Consider the following 17,593-nt stretch of genomic DNA (forward strand, 5'->3'; position numbering starts at 1 on the left):
TGCTGTATAGTATTCATTATGGTTTTGATGCTTTTACTTATATTTTCTGTCGTACTTTCAAAGTCCTTAAGGCAACTTGGCCAAACCCTTTTCTGATAGTTACTGATGATAGATAGCCAGCTTGCTGCTGCCCCAGGCTGTGCCAACATAGCTGATATTGCACATGGTGATAGGTTTCCAGCAGTCTCACATGGTAGTTTCCTCTCTGGCCTTTGAGTGTTAAAAGCTTTACTAAACAGCTTGCCTTTAAAGCTTGTATTGTGCCCTGACGAAGGGGGTGAAATGAGAGAGATGACGTATTTGGGAGCATGACAAGAATATGTGTGGGGACGAACATTTCCAGGTTCTTCACAGAAATGAACAGGGACATTAAGTTAATAACACCCAGAAGGTAAGGTTTTTGTCCTGGAAAAGTGTTCATGGACAGGGATGAAGCAGTTGTGGAACCAATCCCAGAGCATTCCCGATGCCATCTGTACATGTATTGTCATTTCCTGTGATCTGGAGATGAGGTGTTTTGTCCTAAGTGGCCTGGAGTTTGGTTTTTGTACCCCATTAGGGGCAGCTTATATTTAAAATTTGCCCTTGGTATCCACATACAATAACAAGGTTGCATGGTCTCTGAAGCATTTGTCTAGGAGTCTGAGAAGCTGTTTTCATCACAGTTTTGTTTCCAACATTCATGGAAAACATGCCGTCTCCTCAGCACCGGAAACCTCTTCTTTAGCATAGCCCTAGCTACCGATAACAAAATCTTTCCTAAACTCTTTATCCATACAGCCACTCTGAACTGTAAGCGGATACTTTCATGATGTATCAGTTTCTTAATGACCAGCTGAGGAAACTTTGTGTGGTTCTGGCCCTAGGTAATATAACTATAAATTTCACTTGCTTTCAGACTCAAAATGCTATCTAATCCTTTTTTTACTGGTCATCTCATGAATCCACAGTTCGCCGCCTTTCCATCTTCTCCACAGCTTCATGAGGCATTCAGTGTTACCTTAGCAATTTTCTAGAGCAGCCTGGTCCACTGAAGAATCTTTTCTTCTTGTGGATATATTGCACTATAAGTCATACCTCAATAAAGCTTATCTAATATGAAGATTCCCCCCCCCCCCCCCCGTAGGCCACATCACTATCTCCTTGCCCTTAGGAACTCTTTATCAGCACTTTAGCATGTTTGGGGGGCATCAAAACAGTATAATCACCAACTGAAAGTACATGGCAAACATGGTACTAACCTGAGAGATGGCCCCCACTTACAGTTCTGAGAACTAAAGCAGCTGAGCGTGTCCTTTGCCCATTTGGAGCACAGAATGCACACGTAAAGCAACTTGTCACTGGGGGTATGTGTTAAGTGGGAAAGTTGACAGATAAGCCTGTGATGACGTTATGAATGGGTCTCTTGCAAAAGAAAACAAAGACAATGTGGGCGGGTCCTCTTCCCTTAAGAACATTTCAGCTGAGGGAGGGAGCTCATTTCTCTCCACTGGATTCCTGAGCATTGTGGATGGCTGCTGTGATTTCTCCTCATTTAAAAAAAAAAAGAAAAAAAAAAAAACCTCGAATATTTTCAGTGCTTTTGGATGATGATTTAAATGCCAACATTTAATTCTTCTAATCCATGTCAGAAAATCTGTTCTTTATGAACTCTTAGGTTAAGACACTTTAAGAATTAAATAAAAAACTTTTCTGTTATATCGGGGTCTTCCTTACATTGTTCCAGTCATGGACTCTGCTCTTGTTTCTCTTAATGTCAGGTATACTCGGGTACATAACATAACGTGGCAAGTGTGGCAGGATGCCTCACTTCTGTTGGCAGAAGCATTGGGTGGTCAGACGTTCCCTTGCTGTTCATGGTGAAGGCTAGCAACGGGAGCCTTCTCTGAAGCCTTACCCACAGTGGCCGGCTACTCTGGTTAAGCTTGTGTTTGGGAATAGAAATCTGGGCAGTTTCATGACGACCTGCAGAATTTATGCTGCTCATTAATTTAAGCTATGCCTTTAGAACCCAAACTGCACTTTGCAGGGACCTAGGTGAGAAAGAAGGGAAGTTCTCTCGAACCTTTTTGGGGCTGTTCGAGCATCAGGGGCAGAGTTCTGTGCATTAGTGGGGGGCCCAGCAGAATGCAGGTCAGGAGGCGGGGATGGGAGCCCAGAGCAGGGCCTGGAGGAGGTGGCTTGGGGCTGGAGCGGATATCTGCAGGAGGCAGGGCCGGAGCATAGCCAGGAAGTGCAGTAGGTGAGGAGGGACCCCAGCCATGGAGGAGGCGGGCGCGCACGTTGCCGGAGCACGGCCTGAAGGAGATGGAGCGCGTGGTGAGGGGAGCCGGGCCGGGAAGAAAGAAAGCACGAGCAGGGTTGGAGCAGGGCTGGGAAGAGGTAGCCGAAGGTGAGGACGCAGCACTCACAGGAAGAGACCGCGGGGGCGCGGTTTGACGACGTCACTTCCGGTCCTGGGCGCGCTTCCGGGTGTGGGCAGGGGCGGAGATTGGTGCAGCCCGAGGAAGGGGAGCGGATGAAGCGTCCGGCCCGCTCAGCGCCGCTGTGTGTTGCAGGTCTACCCGGAGCCGCGGAACGAGAGCGAGTGCCTGAGCAACATCCGCGAGTTCCTGCGCGCCTGCGGGGCGTCCCTGCGCCTGGAGGTGGGTGAGCGCGGGGCCGGGCCGGGAGGGGGTGGGAGAGGTGGGGTCGGGCTGGAGGAGGGAGGGCCGGGGTTGAGGATGGCCGGGGGTCGAGTTGGGGTCGCGGGAGCTGACGCTGCCTGGGGCGACCGTTCCTCACAGCCGCCTCTATGGAGCGGGGCTTCTTGTCCCAGGAGGAAGCCTCTCGGTGTCTCCTCGTGGCCAGCGTGTGGACCCCCACACCCTGTTCTGGTTCCACGAGAACCACTGGTTCTCGAGCTCCTGTGCAGGTGGCACTTCGGTAGTCCCCGTTGCTGGAGGACATCTGGCCAACCCTGAAAACCGCCCTTTGGGATTCCCCAGCATCATATCCAGGTCTGACCCAGCCCTCAGCAGGTGGTCAGGCAAAGTCCAACCTGAAATGTCGAGGGCCAAAGCCCTCTTGGTCACACATCTTCATATGCCGCTTCTGCAGGCCCGAAATTCGGCGGTGTGGCTGGATCCTCCACCCATAATGCTTACGTTAGAAAACTCACGAGCCTGAAACTGGGGTTTGTAAAACCTGCTTCTGGGGACAACTCCGTGGGATTGTCTTTTCCATAGTGCTTAATGAACGGACACCCTTTGTGGTCCTTCAGCGCCAGTTCCCCAGGGATGTCGCTGTTTCCTTGCTTTTGTTATTCCTGGGGCAGTGTTGTAGATCTAGAAAACTGGCATTGCTTTTTGGGGACGCTCAGGTGGATGAGCGTTGCAGTCACTTCCGATGTTTGCAACCTCACCGTGTGAAGGATTGGTAATATCACACACACTCCAGTCCTGTGATGACCCCGTTATAGCTTTCCTTTCCTGGTAGGGCAGTCTTTGTATGTTTCTTGAGATGAATTGTAAAAGTCATCCAATCACTTTTGGAAAATGTATTTAATTGAAATTGAACAGACAGTTGTTTATAGTGATTCAAGTGTTACTGTCTTTTTGTTAATTTATTTGATGTCTTCAAGGAAATTGTTGCAGATAATTGGATAGTGGCTGGGCAATTTCAGAAAGCCTCACAGCTCTTTAAAAATGGGGTGTTGGCTTTCCTTGGTGGCACCGGCCTTGCCATTTGTGGCTGGAGATTTACTTTGTCTGACCTTTGTCATGGGATTCTATCCTCATACGCCTGGGTTTTGTTTATGTTATTTTTTTTTTCAGACTCACCCTACACATTAAGATAACCAGTGTAAACTGTTGTAAGAAATTGCTTTAAAGAAAAGTCGCCCCTTTCAAGCTTTGCAGAGGTTGCAAAGGCTGTTGTTGTTTCATGTAACAATGACTTTTATGGCTCTGAGTTTGTCCAGCGATGCTGTCAGAACTCAACAGGGACCTGTCCCAGGCACCTAGAGCAGCTTGACACAAGGTCCTTGCTAAGGATTGGTTATTGAGAGGATGAGTCTAGAGTTACACTTGTGATAGCAAATAGGTTTCCCCTTGAAAGAAAAAAAAAAGACCAATTGTGTCTTATTTTGTGTTAATTTTAAAGAGTAAATATCTCTTCCAGTTACTTAAAAATGTAGTAGAGGAAAATAAAAAATTTTTCTCAAGGTTAGTATACCATACTTAAATCCCCAGTTTGTTCAGCCATCATGTTTTAGGAAGTTCCTGGAGAAAGGAATGGCTTTAACTCATCCATCCTCTATAACTGTGAGGGGAGAGGCCTATTTAGGGAAAGACCTAGTCTTCCACAGACAGAAGCCCTGAGGGAAGGGCCTTGGACCTTTGAGCAATACTAGGACTGACACATTTAATATCCAACCAATTCTCAAAAGATGGGAGACTGAAAATATTTTAAAATTGAATGGGAAACAACAACCTAAATTCCAACTTAGCTTAGTACTTAATACCAAGGGGCTTTCCCCAGGGCGATGTTTCAGACTGAATCGTGTTAGTAAGAAAAACTGTCTAGCTCACTCCACTTTAGCTCCTAATGATTTCTTTAAAGAAAAGGAACTTACCATCACCATATCAGTTATTTTTAAGCTTCTGTCGTATGTGTTCATGTGTGTGTGGCAGTGTGCCACAGCACTTGCTCAGAGGTCAGAGAGACTGATGGTTGTTTCCTTGACCATGTGAGCTCCAGGGAGAGAATTCTTTAGCTTTAATGGCAGTGGCCTTTACCTTGCTGGCCTCTTACATGTTTTACAACTTATTTTTCCACCAACTGTTGTCCCTAAAATATTTGGCGTATGTGCTAGGGAGATAGTTTATGAGGTAAAGTGCTCGGTGTGCAAGCATGAGGTCTGGAGGAAAATGCCAAGCGAGGTGTTCAGGATCTTAGTGATGAGCTTTGCAGACAGTAGGAGTCCCTGGGGTTTGCTGCCTACAGAGGAGAGCCAATTTGCCAAGCTCCTAGTTCAAGTAGAGACCGTACCTCAAAAAAAAAAAAAAAAAAAAAAAAAAAAAAAGGTAGAAAGTGGCTGACAGACATCCATCGTTTACTTCTGACCTCCACATGCGTGCCCACCTGTGTACGTGTGTATGTGAACTTGGCTACATTAACACGCTCACATGCATATATGTGCGTGCACTTTTGTTTTCGGATTTGTGCAGAAAACTGGGCACAGCAGTGCCAGTCTCTTTCCATTTATATCTAAAAACAACCAAAACTGTGATGGCGGTGGTGCTGTTGGCAGTGGTGCTGTGCTTGGCGTTTGCAAACAGAAGTACCTCAGTGAACTGAGAGGCGAGTTACCAAGCTCTCTGCAGTTCCTCAGGTGGAGTAGAGAATTCGTTTTATTTGTTGTTGTTCTGTTCTCAGATTAGACATACTGGTTGATGATCACAGTATATTAACTGTCAAGATTTTCTTACCCAGTAATGATAAGTAAGTACCTGAATGATTGACGTGCAAACTGCAGCTATCCAGAGTAGAGGCTGCCTTCCTTGAAAAAAACTGGTTTTTCTTGTCACTCCCATGACGCTTGTACTAGCTTTATTCAGTATCTAAAATTGGTGTTAGAGAGATGGCTCAGTGGTTAAAAGTACTGCCTGCTCTCCAGAGGAGCCTGGTTCAAGTGCTGGCACCTATATGATTTGGTGGCTCACAAACATCTCTAACTCCAGGTTCAGATCCAGTGCCGATTCTGGCCCCTGCAGGCACACACACCTGGTGCATAGACGTGCATGCAGGCAAAGCGCCCATAAACATGAAATAATAATAAAAACAAAACCCCTTAAATTAAGGCCACAGGAATCCAGTTCCAGCGGTTTCTTACGAAGCTTAGCCCATGTCATGACACACAACATCAAGGATATTAGCAGCAAAGATATGAAATGCAGCAGTGAACTTTGATTTAATTGTTCATCAGAGAAATATCCATTGTTCTAAGAGAGTGTAGTTGTATATTACATATTTGCAAATGTTATAATGCACACTTTTTATCATGAACTTTGAAAAGTTGAAATTCAGCACTATTATAAATGGCTGTACTTCAGGTCATTTTCTAAAGTCTAAGGTGAAATTATGAAGTAGGAGCCATGTTGGCTTTGAGCGTTCCTGGCAGAGTCCTCTGCCCAGATGGCACTGGCCTTTCCAAGGCAGGGGACCTGACAGAGCAGCATGTCACCACGGCGCTCCTCCTGAAGAACTACTGTTGCTTCCAGTACAGTGTCTCTGCTCTGGGAAGGAAAATCTCACATGGATTTCTCCTGGTTGCCAAGATGATTGCTGGAAGTCTGTCAAATGACGCAAACCACAGTCTCTTTTTTCCAGCCAGTTCTGGTTCTGGTACACGTGTGGGACCGGAAGGGATAATGACCCAGCGCTACAGTCTTCCACTTGTCATCTCACACACCAGATAACATCAACATAATTTTCAGCTTTAGTTAAAAACATTGATTAAAGTATTAACTGTCTTGTGACGAGACCATCATCCAAAGGTCTTGGTGACTCAGAATAGAAATGTATTTTGCCCTTCCTCGTTCTTGGACATTTTTGGCTTGTACTTTTTTGGGCTTTCAGTTCATTACAGATTAAGATACTAAGTGCTCGCCTAACGTTTGCTCCACAACCTAGTTTCTTAATATGGTCTAGTGTGGAGTTTCAGATGTGTGGCTACATTGTGGGATGATTAAGTCAAGCTAGTCGCCATCTGTCACCACCATAGACTTTTCTATGATGAGAACATGCTAAGTTCTTTTTATAGCACCTTCACATGTGTGTTGTGAGCTGTAGCTGCCACACTGTGTGGTGCCCACTGAAACTCATTCTCTGGCTACCTCGACTCTGTCCCCTGTGACTGGGCACCCTCCCATTGCCCTGTCCACCTCCCAGCTCTGGTGACTGTCGCTTGTACTGCTCTTACCTCACCAGTTGGTGTTGGCTGTGGGCTCACTCTACCTGCTGGTTCTCCATGTCCGCTCATGCTGCCAGTGATGACAGGGCCTCCTTCCTTCTTCCCACTCACACTCAGAGTGTCCCGGTGCCTACGTGACATCTGTTCATCTCCGGTTGTGTCCATGTTGAGGCTGTTGTGAACACCCTTGTAGTATATAGGAAACACTTGTTTCTCCAACATTGTCTGAGTTTCTTTGGATGTACACCTGGTAGTGGGATTGCTGGACCACAGGGTGACTTTTAGTCATTCTTTATGTATCAGTTTCTGTAATGTATAGACTAGCTTACATTCCCACCAGTCAGTGTTGGAGGATTCCATTTCCTCACGTCCCCCCAGCAGGTAGCTTTTGTGGTTTTGACAGTAGGCATGCTAAGAGGTCAGAGGTGATAGTTTATTGTGCTTTACTTTGTATTTCCTTGATGGTAGTGATGTTGAACTTTATGACAAACAGCAGTTGGTTATTCTTAGGCCTTTGTGAATTGGCTGCAGAATAAAGGGTTTAGGTCGAGGTCTTCCTTTCTGGTTTGTTTTGGACATCAGCTTCTTTTCAGATGCATGTTTATTTGCTCACTCACGTTCTCTCTCTCTCTCTCTCTCTCTCTCTCTCTCTCTCTCTCTTCTCTCCTCTCCTCTCTCTTCTCTCTCTTCTCTCTCTTCTCTCTCTCTCCCCCCCCTCTTTGTTCCCCCCCCCCGTCAGTTGGTAAGTGGGTGTTTTGATGCTTGCCTTTTGTATGTGCTGTAAGAAACACGAGTTAGCAACAAACACCACAGAGAATGCCAGGCAGCTCCTGTTGAAACCACCAGTATTTTCTATGCTTTCAACCACAGTGCTTATTTTGCTTTTAAGTTACCTGTGGTCTGTGTTTGTTACATAAAGCTCAGAAAGTAGAGAAATGTAGGAAAAAAAATTACGTGATACTGCTGTCTAGAGATGTTGTGACTAGATGTCCATATTAGTGGTTTCATCTTTCTTTCATTGCACACATGTAGATAGCCTTAGAGGCCTGTGACACCATTGCATATATGTTCTGTAACATACCTTAGCTTGATACAGTATGGTAGCAGTGTGACCATCTCTTCATGCCCTGTGTTTGTCTCTTGATTCAGTGACTGCCTCTTGAAGGCCAGTAAATCCTGTCAGATGTGGACATGGGAGTGTTTCCTCTGCTGTATACAGTGAAGGGCATTTCTCTCTGTGTGCTAGTACCGTAAGTTGTAACTATCATGGCAGGTATGTTCCTGCTAGGCCGCAGCAGGGCGGGAATTCATAAAGGCTTTGAACAGCTGCCCCCACCTTCTCTGTTGACTTATGTCACTGGTCTGTCAGGGTACCGTCCTAGGTGCCCCACAACTGCTTTTTTCCCTCAGAGAAGTAGATTTCCAGACTACACAGTGTGGCTCATCTTTGTGTGTCTTAGTCTGAGACAGGAGTGAGGCATTCCCAGTTCCCTGAGGTGGACTTGTGAGGTTATGAAAGAGCAGCCTCTGCAGGTACACATGGTGGGGGCCGGGCATCTGCAGCACTTCTTCCAGTCTGGTACCTGTAACCAGGGGCGGAGGCACTTTGCACGGGGGTGGGGTGGGGTGGGAGCCTTCAGCTGAAAGGCTTGCGGCTGCTTGAAAAGAGGAGAGAGGCTGAGCTTCCTTTGAGTGAGGTTCTCATTCCTGCCTCAGTGTGGAGAGACTTCCAAAGGACTTGAGTCTCCATGTTGAAATGAGCCAGGGTGACTTAGGTAGTTAAAGTGAGGTTTTAGAAAGGAAATTGCTCATCTCTGTCTAAACATTTCTTTTCCTTAAGAAGCAGCTCATTAGAATTTGCGATGCCCCCTAGTTGTTTTGTGAGTGTGTGGTGGTGGAGATGATGGAGGGGCAGTGCTGCGCTCTTCAAATGTTCCTTGGGAGGTTGAGGGGGTTGGGATGCTGAGCAGAGCAGAAAATGTTTTTGTTTCTGTGAACTTCCCAACCCTGTTGCCAAAGATGGTGTGAATAGGAATATCCTCCTTAGGCTTGCATGTTTGAGTAAATGGTCCCTAGTTGGTGGAACTCTTGTTTGGGAAGGATTATGAAGTGTGGCTTTGTTGGAGGAAGTATGCCGCCAAAGATGGTGTTTGAGGTGTCAAAAAAATTGCCAGGTGTGATGGTTCATGCCTTTAATCCCAGCATTGAGGCTAGCCTGGTTCACAGAGAAAGAGTTAGAGGACAGCCAGGGCTGGAACATAGAGAAACTCTCTCTTGAAAAAACAAAAACACCCAAACAAAACAAAACCCTCCCCTGATACCAGTGTGTTCCCTCTGTCTCCTCCTTATCTCTTCCTGCTGCTGTGCTGTAGCTCTACTGTCATGGACTCCAAATCTCTGCAGTAATTTAAACCCAATTCAATTCTTGTCTAAGTTGCCTTGGTTATGGTGGTTGTTATGGCAAAGGCACTAATCATGCCTACTAAGAAGTTTTGAAGTTAAATGTACATAGCTAAATATTTTGTGAAAAAGTTTTGGTTGTTGGACTTTGCCTAGCTCAGATACCATGTTCTCTGGCCAGAGGCCACGTGTGTGATGCAGCTAGAGACAGCCAGCCAGAAACACCAGCCCTGCCACCCACGAGACGCCAGGGTGGGAGATGGCTCTGCCAATCTTCCATTCTGTCTCCACAAGGCTGGGCATTGCCCAGACCATCCCACCATCTACGTGGGCCTGGTAGGAAAATGAGACTCTAATGCTTAAATATTAATCAAAGGCTTTATGTGTTTGGCAATGCTCAATAACAATATGCCCATACAATTAGAGTTGTTTCCCAATTAGCTAACCTAAATATAAGTTTTTACCCAGGACTGCTCTCCATACCTGCGTGGCTCTTCACCCTCCTAGATCTCTGCCCTCTCTAGCTCCTCCTCTTCCTTTTCCTCTTCCTCTCTTTACTTCTCCCACCTTAGCTCCTCCTGCACTGCTTACCTGTGTCTGGGGATCCGAGGAGACCTGGAACAGTGCTGGGTTAGTGACAGTTCTGAGATAGTTTTGCCCAGCATGCATGTGTACATTTCTGGTGGAATTTAAAGGCTCTTGTCTGTCTGTATGTTTTTAGAGTTCATGCATCTTCTCCTAAGCTGTCCTTCTGTGTATTCTCACAATGTGAGCTTTGAATATTATTAGACTGTGGCTCTGCACAGAGTATTTGGGCCTTCCTTGGTGTGATGGTTGTTTTGGTTTTAAATGTCAACATCCCACAACCTGCCATCATCTGAGAAGAGTCAGTGCAGGGCTGTCTAGATTAGGTTGGCCTGGAATGCATCTGTGGGGACTACTTTGGTTATTAATTGAAATTGGGAGACCCAGTCTGAATGTGGGCCCTGAACTGTGTAACTGAAGAAAGCTGGTGGAGCATAAGCACCAAGTAAGTTGTTTCTTTCTGCTTGTGATTGTGTATGTGATGTGGTTAGCTGTTTGAGTTCCTGCCTTGACTTCCCTCAGGGTTTTGAAGTGGTAAACCCTCTCTATGTTACTCAGGGTTCTATTGCTGTGAAGAGACACCATGACCATGACAACTCTTAGAAAGGACAACATTTAATTGGAGCTGACTTACAGGTTCAGAGGTTTAGTCCATTATCATCATGGTGGACAGACCTGGTTCTGGAGAAGTAGCTTTAGAGTTCTACATCCCAGTCTACAGGCTGCAAGGGGGAGGGAGGGAGGTGTGCAAGGGGGCAGGGGAGATTGATTGGGTCAGGCTTGGACTTTTGAAACCTTAAAGCCCACTTCCTGGTGGTAAGCATTCAGATCTATGAGCCTGAGGGTACATTCCTATCCACACCACCATGCTCCCCTAAGAGGCTTTTGTCACACTGTTTTTATTACAGTACTGGAAGTGAAGCAAGCACACTGGGGCTGCTGCAGGCCTGTGCTCAAAACACCAGTGGATCTGGGCTGGAGAGAGGGTTTTGAAGTCAGAGCGAGGACCCAGGTCTGTTTCCCAGCACTCACAGCCACCCGTGACCCCAGTTCCAAGGGATCTGACATCCTCTTTTGGCCTCCTGGGGCACTATACATGTGGTGTACAGGCATATATATATTCAGGTCAGATATACGAAAAGAATTAAAATTAGGAGGTTAAGGGAGAAGCACTGTGCACTGCTGGACTTTATCATTTGCCTTTTCTCAGTGCCCATTGTCTTAGCAGCTTTACAGAGCCAACACTGATGGGTATTTAGAGTAAACATGTGAGTTGTTGTGTGACAGACTTTTCCTGGAGAGATACAACACACACAGGTGTGTGTACCCATTGCAGATACACAGTTCACAGCAGACACAAGTGCAGTTTGAACCTGTGAGTTGAGTCCAGTTACTTACAGGAGTGTGGGCAAGGGTGACCCACAGGAGCACAAATACTGTCTTGAGAGCTGGAGTGTAGAGTTCAGTGCATGGTCAGGCAGCTCACAGGTGGAGAGGTCTTTCTGGGTGTTTCAGTTTTGGCTGCGCCTCCTTAGAAAGCTCGTCTGGTCTTTGTGTCTTCTGGGCAGTTCAGCTGGCCTCTGCTTTTGGGTTGCTTGGTAGGTCTGAGAATGACTCACAGTCTGCTTTACTGCTAATATGCTCTTGGCAGGGAGGAGCCTGGTGAATGTGGTCAATTTCAGGGACTTCTTGAAGCTATCTAGAGCTGTGTAGTTTCTGTCTTAGTTGATCATCCCTGCAGGCTGGAGTGATTCACTTCCCCTTAGAAGAGCAGGTTGTTTCACCTCCTTCTGTCCTAAACAGCCTGGTGTTTCACTTTCTTTGTAGGTTCTGATGATAGGAGTTAGGAGAAACAGTGGGGAGCACAGGCAGGGGCAGGGGAGCAGAAGATGTGGGACAGGGTGGATAGGTGCTAGGTAAGGACCTAGGCCTGGAACTTTTCCAGGAAATTCTATGTGAAGGAAGGGAGAGCCCAGTACACTGTGGCTTGTACAGAGGCCTAAGTGGAGCTGAGTATGTGGGTCAGAAGCTAGCTGTTAGAGGTGAGTGAGTGAGTGAGTGAGTGGGTGGGTGTGGGAGGGTTAAGGGGGTGAGTCCTGTGTGGTCCTCTCTTGTTCCATTTTCTGCTGCAGAATGTCTTGATCTGGGCTCTCTAGACCTTTCCTTGGCTCCTAGACCCAGTTGTCTGAGAATCCTCACTGCAGCCTTTTGTAGGGAGTCCCTGTCTCCATGAGGACATGGGGCATGGAGGCCTTGAGCATGTCCAGGCTGGGTAGAGAGTCTGGCCTTGGAGCTTTGCTCGTTTGGCATCCTTCCTCTTTTCTAAGTGTGAATTTTATTCTAACTGCTGGGTGTGCTGGGGTGTGGTCCAGGGGCTGGCTCTTGCATGTCCTCTTTAGAGTTGAGTTCTTGGCCTTCTGTCTTAGTGCTGGGTGACAAATGAGCTGTTCACATGTGCTGCTGTAATTGTGCCTTTTGTTTTTGAAGTCTGAAGGACAGCATCTGTCCTTGGAAGGTTGTGCATCGCATGCAGACTCCCCCAACTTGTTTCCTCCTCCTCGTTATGCTCATGGCGGGTTGGCTCACATGCTCTCTAGCCCAGTGTTCTGATGACCTGGGCTGTCATTTCTGCCACTCTCCTGCCTAACTGCCAGGGGAATGTGCAGGTTGGGCCTGTCCAAGAGTTGGCCTTAGAGGACTGGTCTCTAATGGCATCACCTTGTCTTGACTTCTGTGCTCTTGGCCTGCACTTCTAGTAGTGTCCAACTGCTGGAGATGCCCGTAATGATGACTGACTTACCTGTGCTAGGAGTTGTAGCTTCACAGGTATCAACTTACTGACACGTTTAACTTCTGCCACCAACTCCTGTGAAGTGGCATTAGTGCCTGGAAACTCAGTGCCAGCGACCATCATGCCTTCTTGTTCCTGTGCCCAGAGAACCTGCCTTCTGTCTCATTTTCAGAGTTGTCATCTGGGCCGGTGAAAACTGTCTCGCGTGCCGTGCCTCCTTCTTTCTGGGTGCTTTGGACTGTCTGCTTGTCTGTGGGTCTTGAGTATCTATCCTTGCTTGTGGATCACTAAGTAGACATTTGTTGAACTAGAAAACTCCCCAAAGTGTCTGTCCAGAAGCTTGTGGAACCCTTAGTGAGTTCATGGGGTGCCCAACCAGGGGACTTGCGGTACTTGTCAGAGACCTTGGGCATCCTTCAGAAACTTTGGGGCCCATTTAGGGCCTTAGGTTGTTATCCAAGACAAATAGTAGATGTAGCGTGATTATTCTGTTACTAATTAATGCTGGAAATTAATTCACTAGCAGTTAGCTTTTTAGACAGCTATTTCTAATGTAAGAGACACAGAGACCTTTAAAATTTATCACAAGCCTTATAGTATTAGAGCTGGGCAGATATTGACCTTCTAAGCTATCTTGTCTGTTTCCCTGTCAAAATTCCTGAGATATTGCTTGCCGTATGTTCCCTTCAGGCTGCTTCTGCTCCATCAGGCCAGTCCTCATGGCCATATGCTCATGGTCTGTGCTACCCCATGGCTACTCCTCCTTTCTCCTCTGCTGGCTCTCCTCATGGTCCCTACCTGAGACCCCAAGCCCGAGAACTGAAGCTCTGCCTACTTCTCTGATCAGCAGCTTTATTAACTTCTGTCAGCAACTTTATTAACCAATCAGGGATAACTTGGGGGGGGGGGCAAGGTTGACACAACAAAAGCTGGTGTGTGTGTGTGTGCGCGTGTGAATTTCTTGTCTTGGGGCAACCAGATCTTAGGACACAGTACTTAGTATTTGAGTACATAATAGCGCCAGACTATCAGCAGCAGGCAGGGCTGAGTTGTGTCCTGTCTGTGTTACCTCAGTCTCTCTCCTCTTTCCTCCCCATGCATACCTTTATTTCATCCTCAGAACTACAGAATTTTTGTTTGGCTTTTCAAAGCCTTGCTGCATAAACTGTTACAGATCAAATGTAGTAGGATAGTAACCTTTGTGTCCCTATGTCAGATGTTTATGTGAACTCTGCCTTGTATCCAGTGGGTGCTGTGAGCCCTGATGTGGGATCAGTTTGAGAGGACAGATGGCTGATGGGTGGCTGTGTGCCACTTGCTGGCTGGTGCTGACTCCTGGTTTAGTGCTGGCTTCCAGGTGGCAGAGCTCAATGGAAGGATGCCCAGATCCTAGAGACGTAGGAGCTACTATAGTAGAAGTTGCAGAATTAGAGGACCCTGAGCTTAGTTAGGAATGGTACCCGCCATGTTTCTTCAGTTCTAGGGGAAGCAAAACTGAGGCGGGACCACACACCGTGCATCTGTTTTCTCTGGCCTGTGTGTTTCTGCTCTGGGATGATGGAGAATGCCCAGAGCCATTTCAGGTCCTTTGCAGGGGCAAGTTGTTCCTTTAGTCCTCACAGTGGGAGGGAGGCTTGAGGGATCCTGGGAAGGGCTGTATGTGAAAGGGGAGTCTACAAAGAGCTCTACACTGCCATCCTGTGTCTACATCTCGCAGGGAACCCAGTGGATGGACTTATGGGCAGTTACTGGCTTGGGGTAGGTTCTAATGTGCCTGTTGAAGAGACAGGGCAAGGCTTTACCTCCAAGTCTCCAGGTGAGAGTGCAGGTGAGAGTGCAAGGCCAGGCTATGGTTGTCACCTTAGGTGATGCTGCTGCTGAGCTGGGTGGCTTGTATGGACTGACTCATTTGACTATGTGGGTCTGGAAAGCTTGCTGGGAAACCCTTTCTTAGTCTCAGTGCCACAGGGCCAGAGCAGGAAAAGGAGCAGGCGCTCTGTATATGAAGTGAGCTTCCCCCTGCCCACAGTTGCTGTATATCAAGGGTGCTTTATCCTACGTTCACGGTTGGCCAGACAGTGGGGAAATGCATCACTGACGTTCGTGCTTTTACCTTCTTCTCAGTCCTTGTGGAAACTGAAACAGTGACAACCATGACAGATGAGTGGCTGTGGAATGAAGGTGGAGATGCAGAGGTGTGGCTGAGACCGTGGGGCAGAGTGACTGCTGTCTCTGTATTTGTGGGATCCTGCAGTTAACTCACAATGACCGTTCACCCCCTCTGTTTACTAATCCCCCCCCCCCCCCCACACACACACAGTGCTGGGGATGGAACCCAGAGCTTTGCACCAGCTGGGTAGATGCTGTGTTGCTGAATTAGGTCTTCTCCCCTCCCCTCCTATGTCTAGTGAAACAGGCTTCTTTCTGTTTTCCTTTGAAAACAGATCCAGAAATCAAGACCATTGTCTGCTTAGATGTCAGATCCTTCCCTTTTCTTGAAAGCTGTTTGTCCTGCATCTTTGTGTCTCTGAGTGCCCTTTGTGTTCTGGGAACCAGCCGAGGACAGGTTCCCACTGAATAAGTAAAATAAAACCCAAGTCCTTGCACTGTGTTTGGATGTGAAGTCTCTATATACTGAATATGTGTTAAAAATAAAGTGACCTAGAATATGTATTTCTGCCCAAATTTGTATTAGGCTTTATTGGTGTTTTCTCTCGTAACTTCCTTCTCCCATGGTGCCTTTGATTCCTGTGTCCTATACACTCTACTCCCCAGGGAACGATCGCCTTTTCCTCTGTAGAGGCTTACAGATAAGGGGGCCCACCCCTTGTGGGCTTCAGTGTGTGGAGCATTACAGACACACTCTCAGGTCATGGGGACAGCTGGTGAGCTTGGTATCTACAGCTGGCCAGCTCCTCTGTTGGACTTTGATTTGCTGAGGGCGTGGATGGCACCTGTTACCCAGCGGGGGACGGGGCAGCTGACTTCCCAGGAGTACAGAGCAATGGGAAGGCTTGGTAGCCAAGAGCAGGTATGAGAAACACACTTCTCTCCAGCCGTAGGTCCACAGAACTTGGCCTACCTGCCTACCGTTGAGTAAATTGTAGGATTGGGAGCTTTGAAGTTGCAGTCTCTGGAGAGGGCAGTTGGGCCTTACAGGATTGCTCACTGCCGCCTGCACTGGAGAATGGGTGCTTTCATTTCCCCACCTCAAGGTTAGGGTTGGTGAGTGGGTGCCAGAGAGCTTTCTGACCTGTTTTCCCTGGAGTGTTTCTTATGTGGAAAACTGTCTGGAAGACCACCATAGAAAACACCTTGGGTCCAGGATTGACACTCTGCATTGAGTTTTAGCTCTGCAAGTCTTTACTTGTTTGTTTCAATTGTATTTTGCCAAGCATTTAAACTACATTATAGACCTGGTAGTACTTCTAAATACTTCAATGCCTATGTTAACATACAGATAGATGCTAGCTTTCGTAAGGCACTTAGCATTGAAATCTGTTATTTCCTGTTTAGTCCGTGTTCAGATGTGCATTGTGTTCTCGGAGTGACATGCAGCTTTTCTTTCCTGAGCGAGTGGAGTCGTGCCTCTCTCGTTCTGACACGCCTCTTCAGGGATTTCTAACAAAGATCTGTTCCTCACCTTTATCACTCATGACTTGGAACCATTAATTTTTATTCTTTACGAATTTACACATAAATATAGTGTACTTTGTGTCCTCCCATTTACCCTCTCTTCCCCTTTCCCTCCCACTGAACCTTGTCTTCCCAACAAGTTCCTAGCCTTCTTCATGTCTTTGCCCTGGGGGCCACTGTGTTTAACTGGGGATGCCTGCATTAGTGTAGGTGGGGAGTTAGGTGGGTGGAGTGCAGGGACAAAGCATTATGTGAGCAGGTGTGACTTGTAACCCACCCTCCCCTAGTAGCTGTTATTGCCTGCACCTCCTCCAGGACGGCTGGGCCCCTTATGCATCCCTTCTCCCCCATGATGGAGTGTGGATAGTCCTAGTCTTGTACACACAGCTGTTCCCTGTGAATTCATGCATGTAGACAGCCATGTCATGTCCAGACAACGTGCTTCACAGCACGTCTGCCTTCTGCAGTGGTCCTGAGCCATGGAGGGGTAACATAGAGCTTCTGGTTAGGACTGAGCACTCAGCCACGTCTTCTCAGGACTTTGACTAGTTAAGAGTCTCTGTGAGTGTTACCTACTGTAAACAGAGGTTTCCAAAACAAGACTGAGGAGTGCTGTCCTTTGGGTACAAACATATTTAGAAGGCAGTTTGTCATGTCCATAAAGCAGACAACAGAGTAGTTCATTTGCCTTCTCCAACTCCCCTTTAGCCAGGACCATCCCAGCCATAAGCCTTTGACCAGGTTTACACTACCAGGCACATTTTTTCCCCATGGAAAAGGCCTAAAACCCAGGCAGAAAACAGTTGGTCATTACTGTGAGGACAGGTTGGTATTGTAGCTAGCAGGGTCTACACCTGTGTAAGACTATTGATACTTTTTTCCACCAGCAGATGGGAGAGCATCTTTGTGAAAGCAGCCGGGAAGAAGGGGACTTCCCAGCACAGCTGCTGCTTGTCTTTCTGCCATTGTCTTTTAGCTCCTTCGCCAGCCTTGCTGTGTAGCCCATGCTGGCCCCCAGCATGAGAGAGATGCTCCTCCAGCACGAGATGCTCCTCCCATCTCATCTCTCTCCCTCCCTGCAGGTGCTCACATTACAGTTATGTGTCTGTGAGATATGCACCTTGTAGCTTGATTCTAGTTAAACAGTTTTGGCAAGGATTTTGCATGAAGGTGTACTAATTTCCCATAGCATTTTATGAAGAGGACACTTAGTGACTCCCCCTCTG

At 47.2% G+C, this 17,593-nt stretch overlaps 1 protein-coding gene across 3 annotated transcripts in view; it reads left to right on the top strand.

The window, feature by feature from the left end:
- Window positions 1–17,593, top strand: part of Arhgef7 (Rho guanine nucleotide exchange factor 7) — a 108,540-nt gene that overhangs the window by 30,860 nt on the left and 60,087 nt on the right. For all 3 annotated transcript variants that reach the window (XM_076913810.1, XM_034520038.2, XM_034520039.2), the window contains exon 2: window positions 2,559–2,645. In XM_076913810.1, coding sequence (XP_076769925.1) covers window positions 2,559–2,645 — 87 coding nt within the window. The remainder of the gene's footprint in view (window positions 1–2,558; window positions 2,646–17,593) is intronic.

Source organism: Arvicanthis niloticus, chromosome 16, assembly GCF_011762505.2.
Source record: "Arvicanthis niloticus isolate mArvNil1 chromosome 16, mArvNil1.pat.X, whole genome shotgun sequence".
NCBI classification, from domain to species: Eukaryota; Metazoa; Chordata; class Mammalia; order Rodentia; family Muridae; genus Arvicanthis; species Arvicanthis niloticus.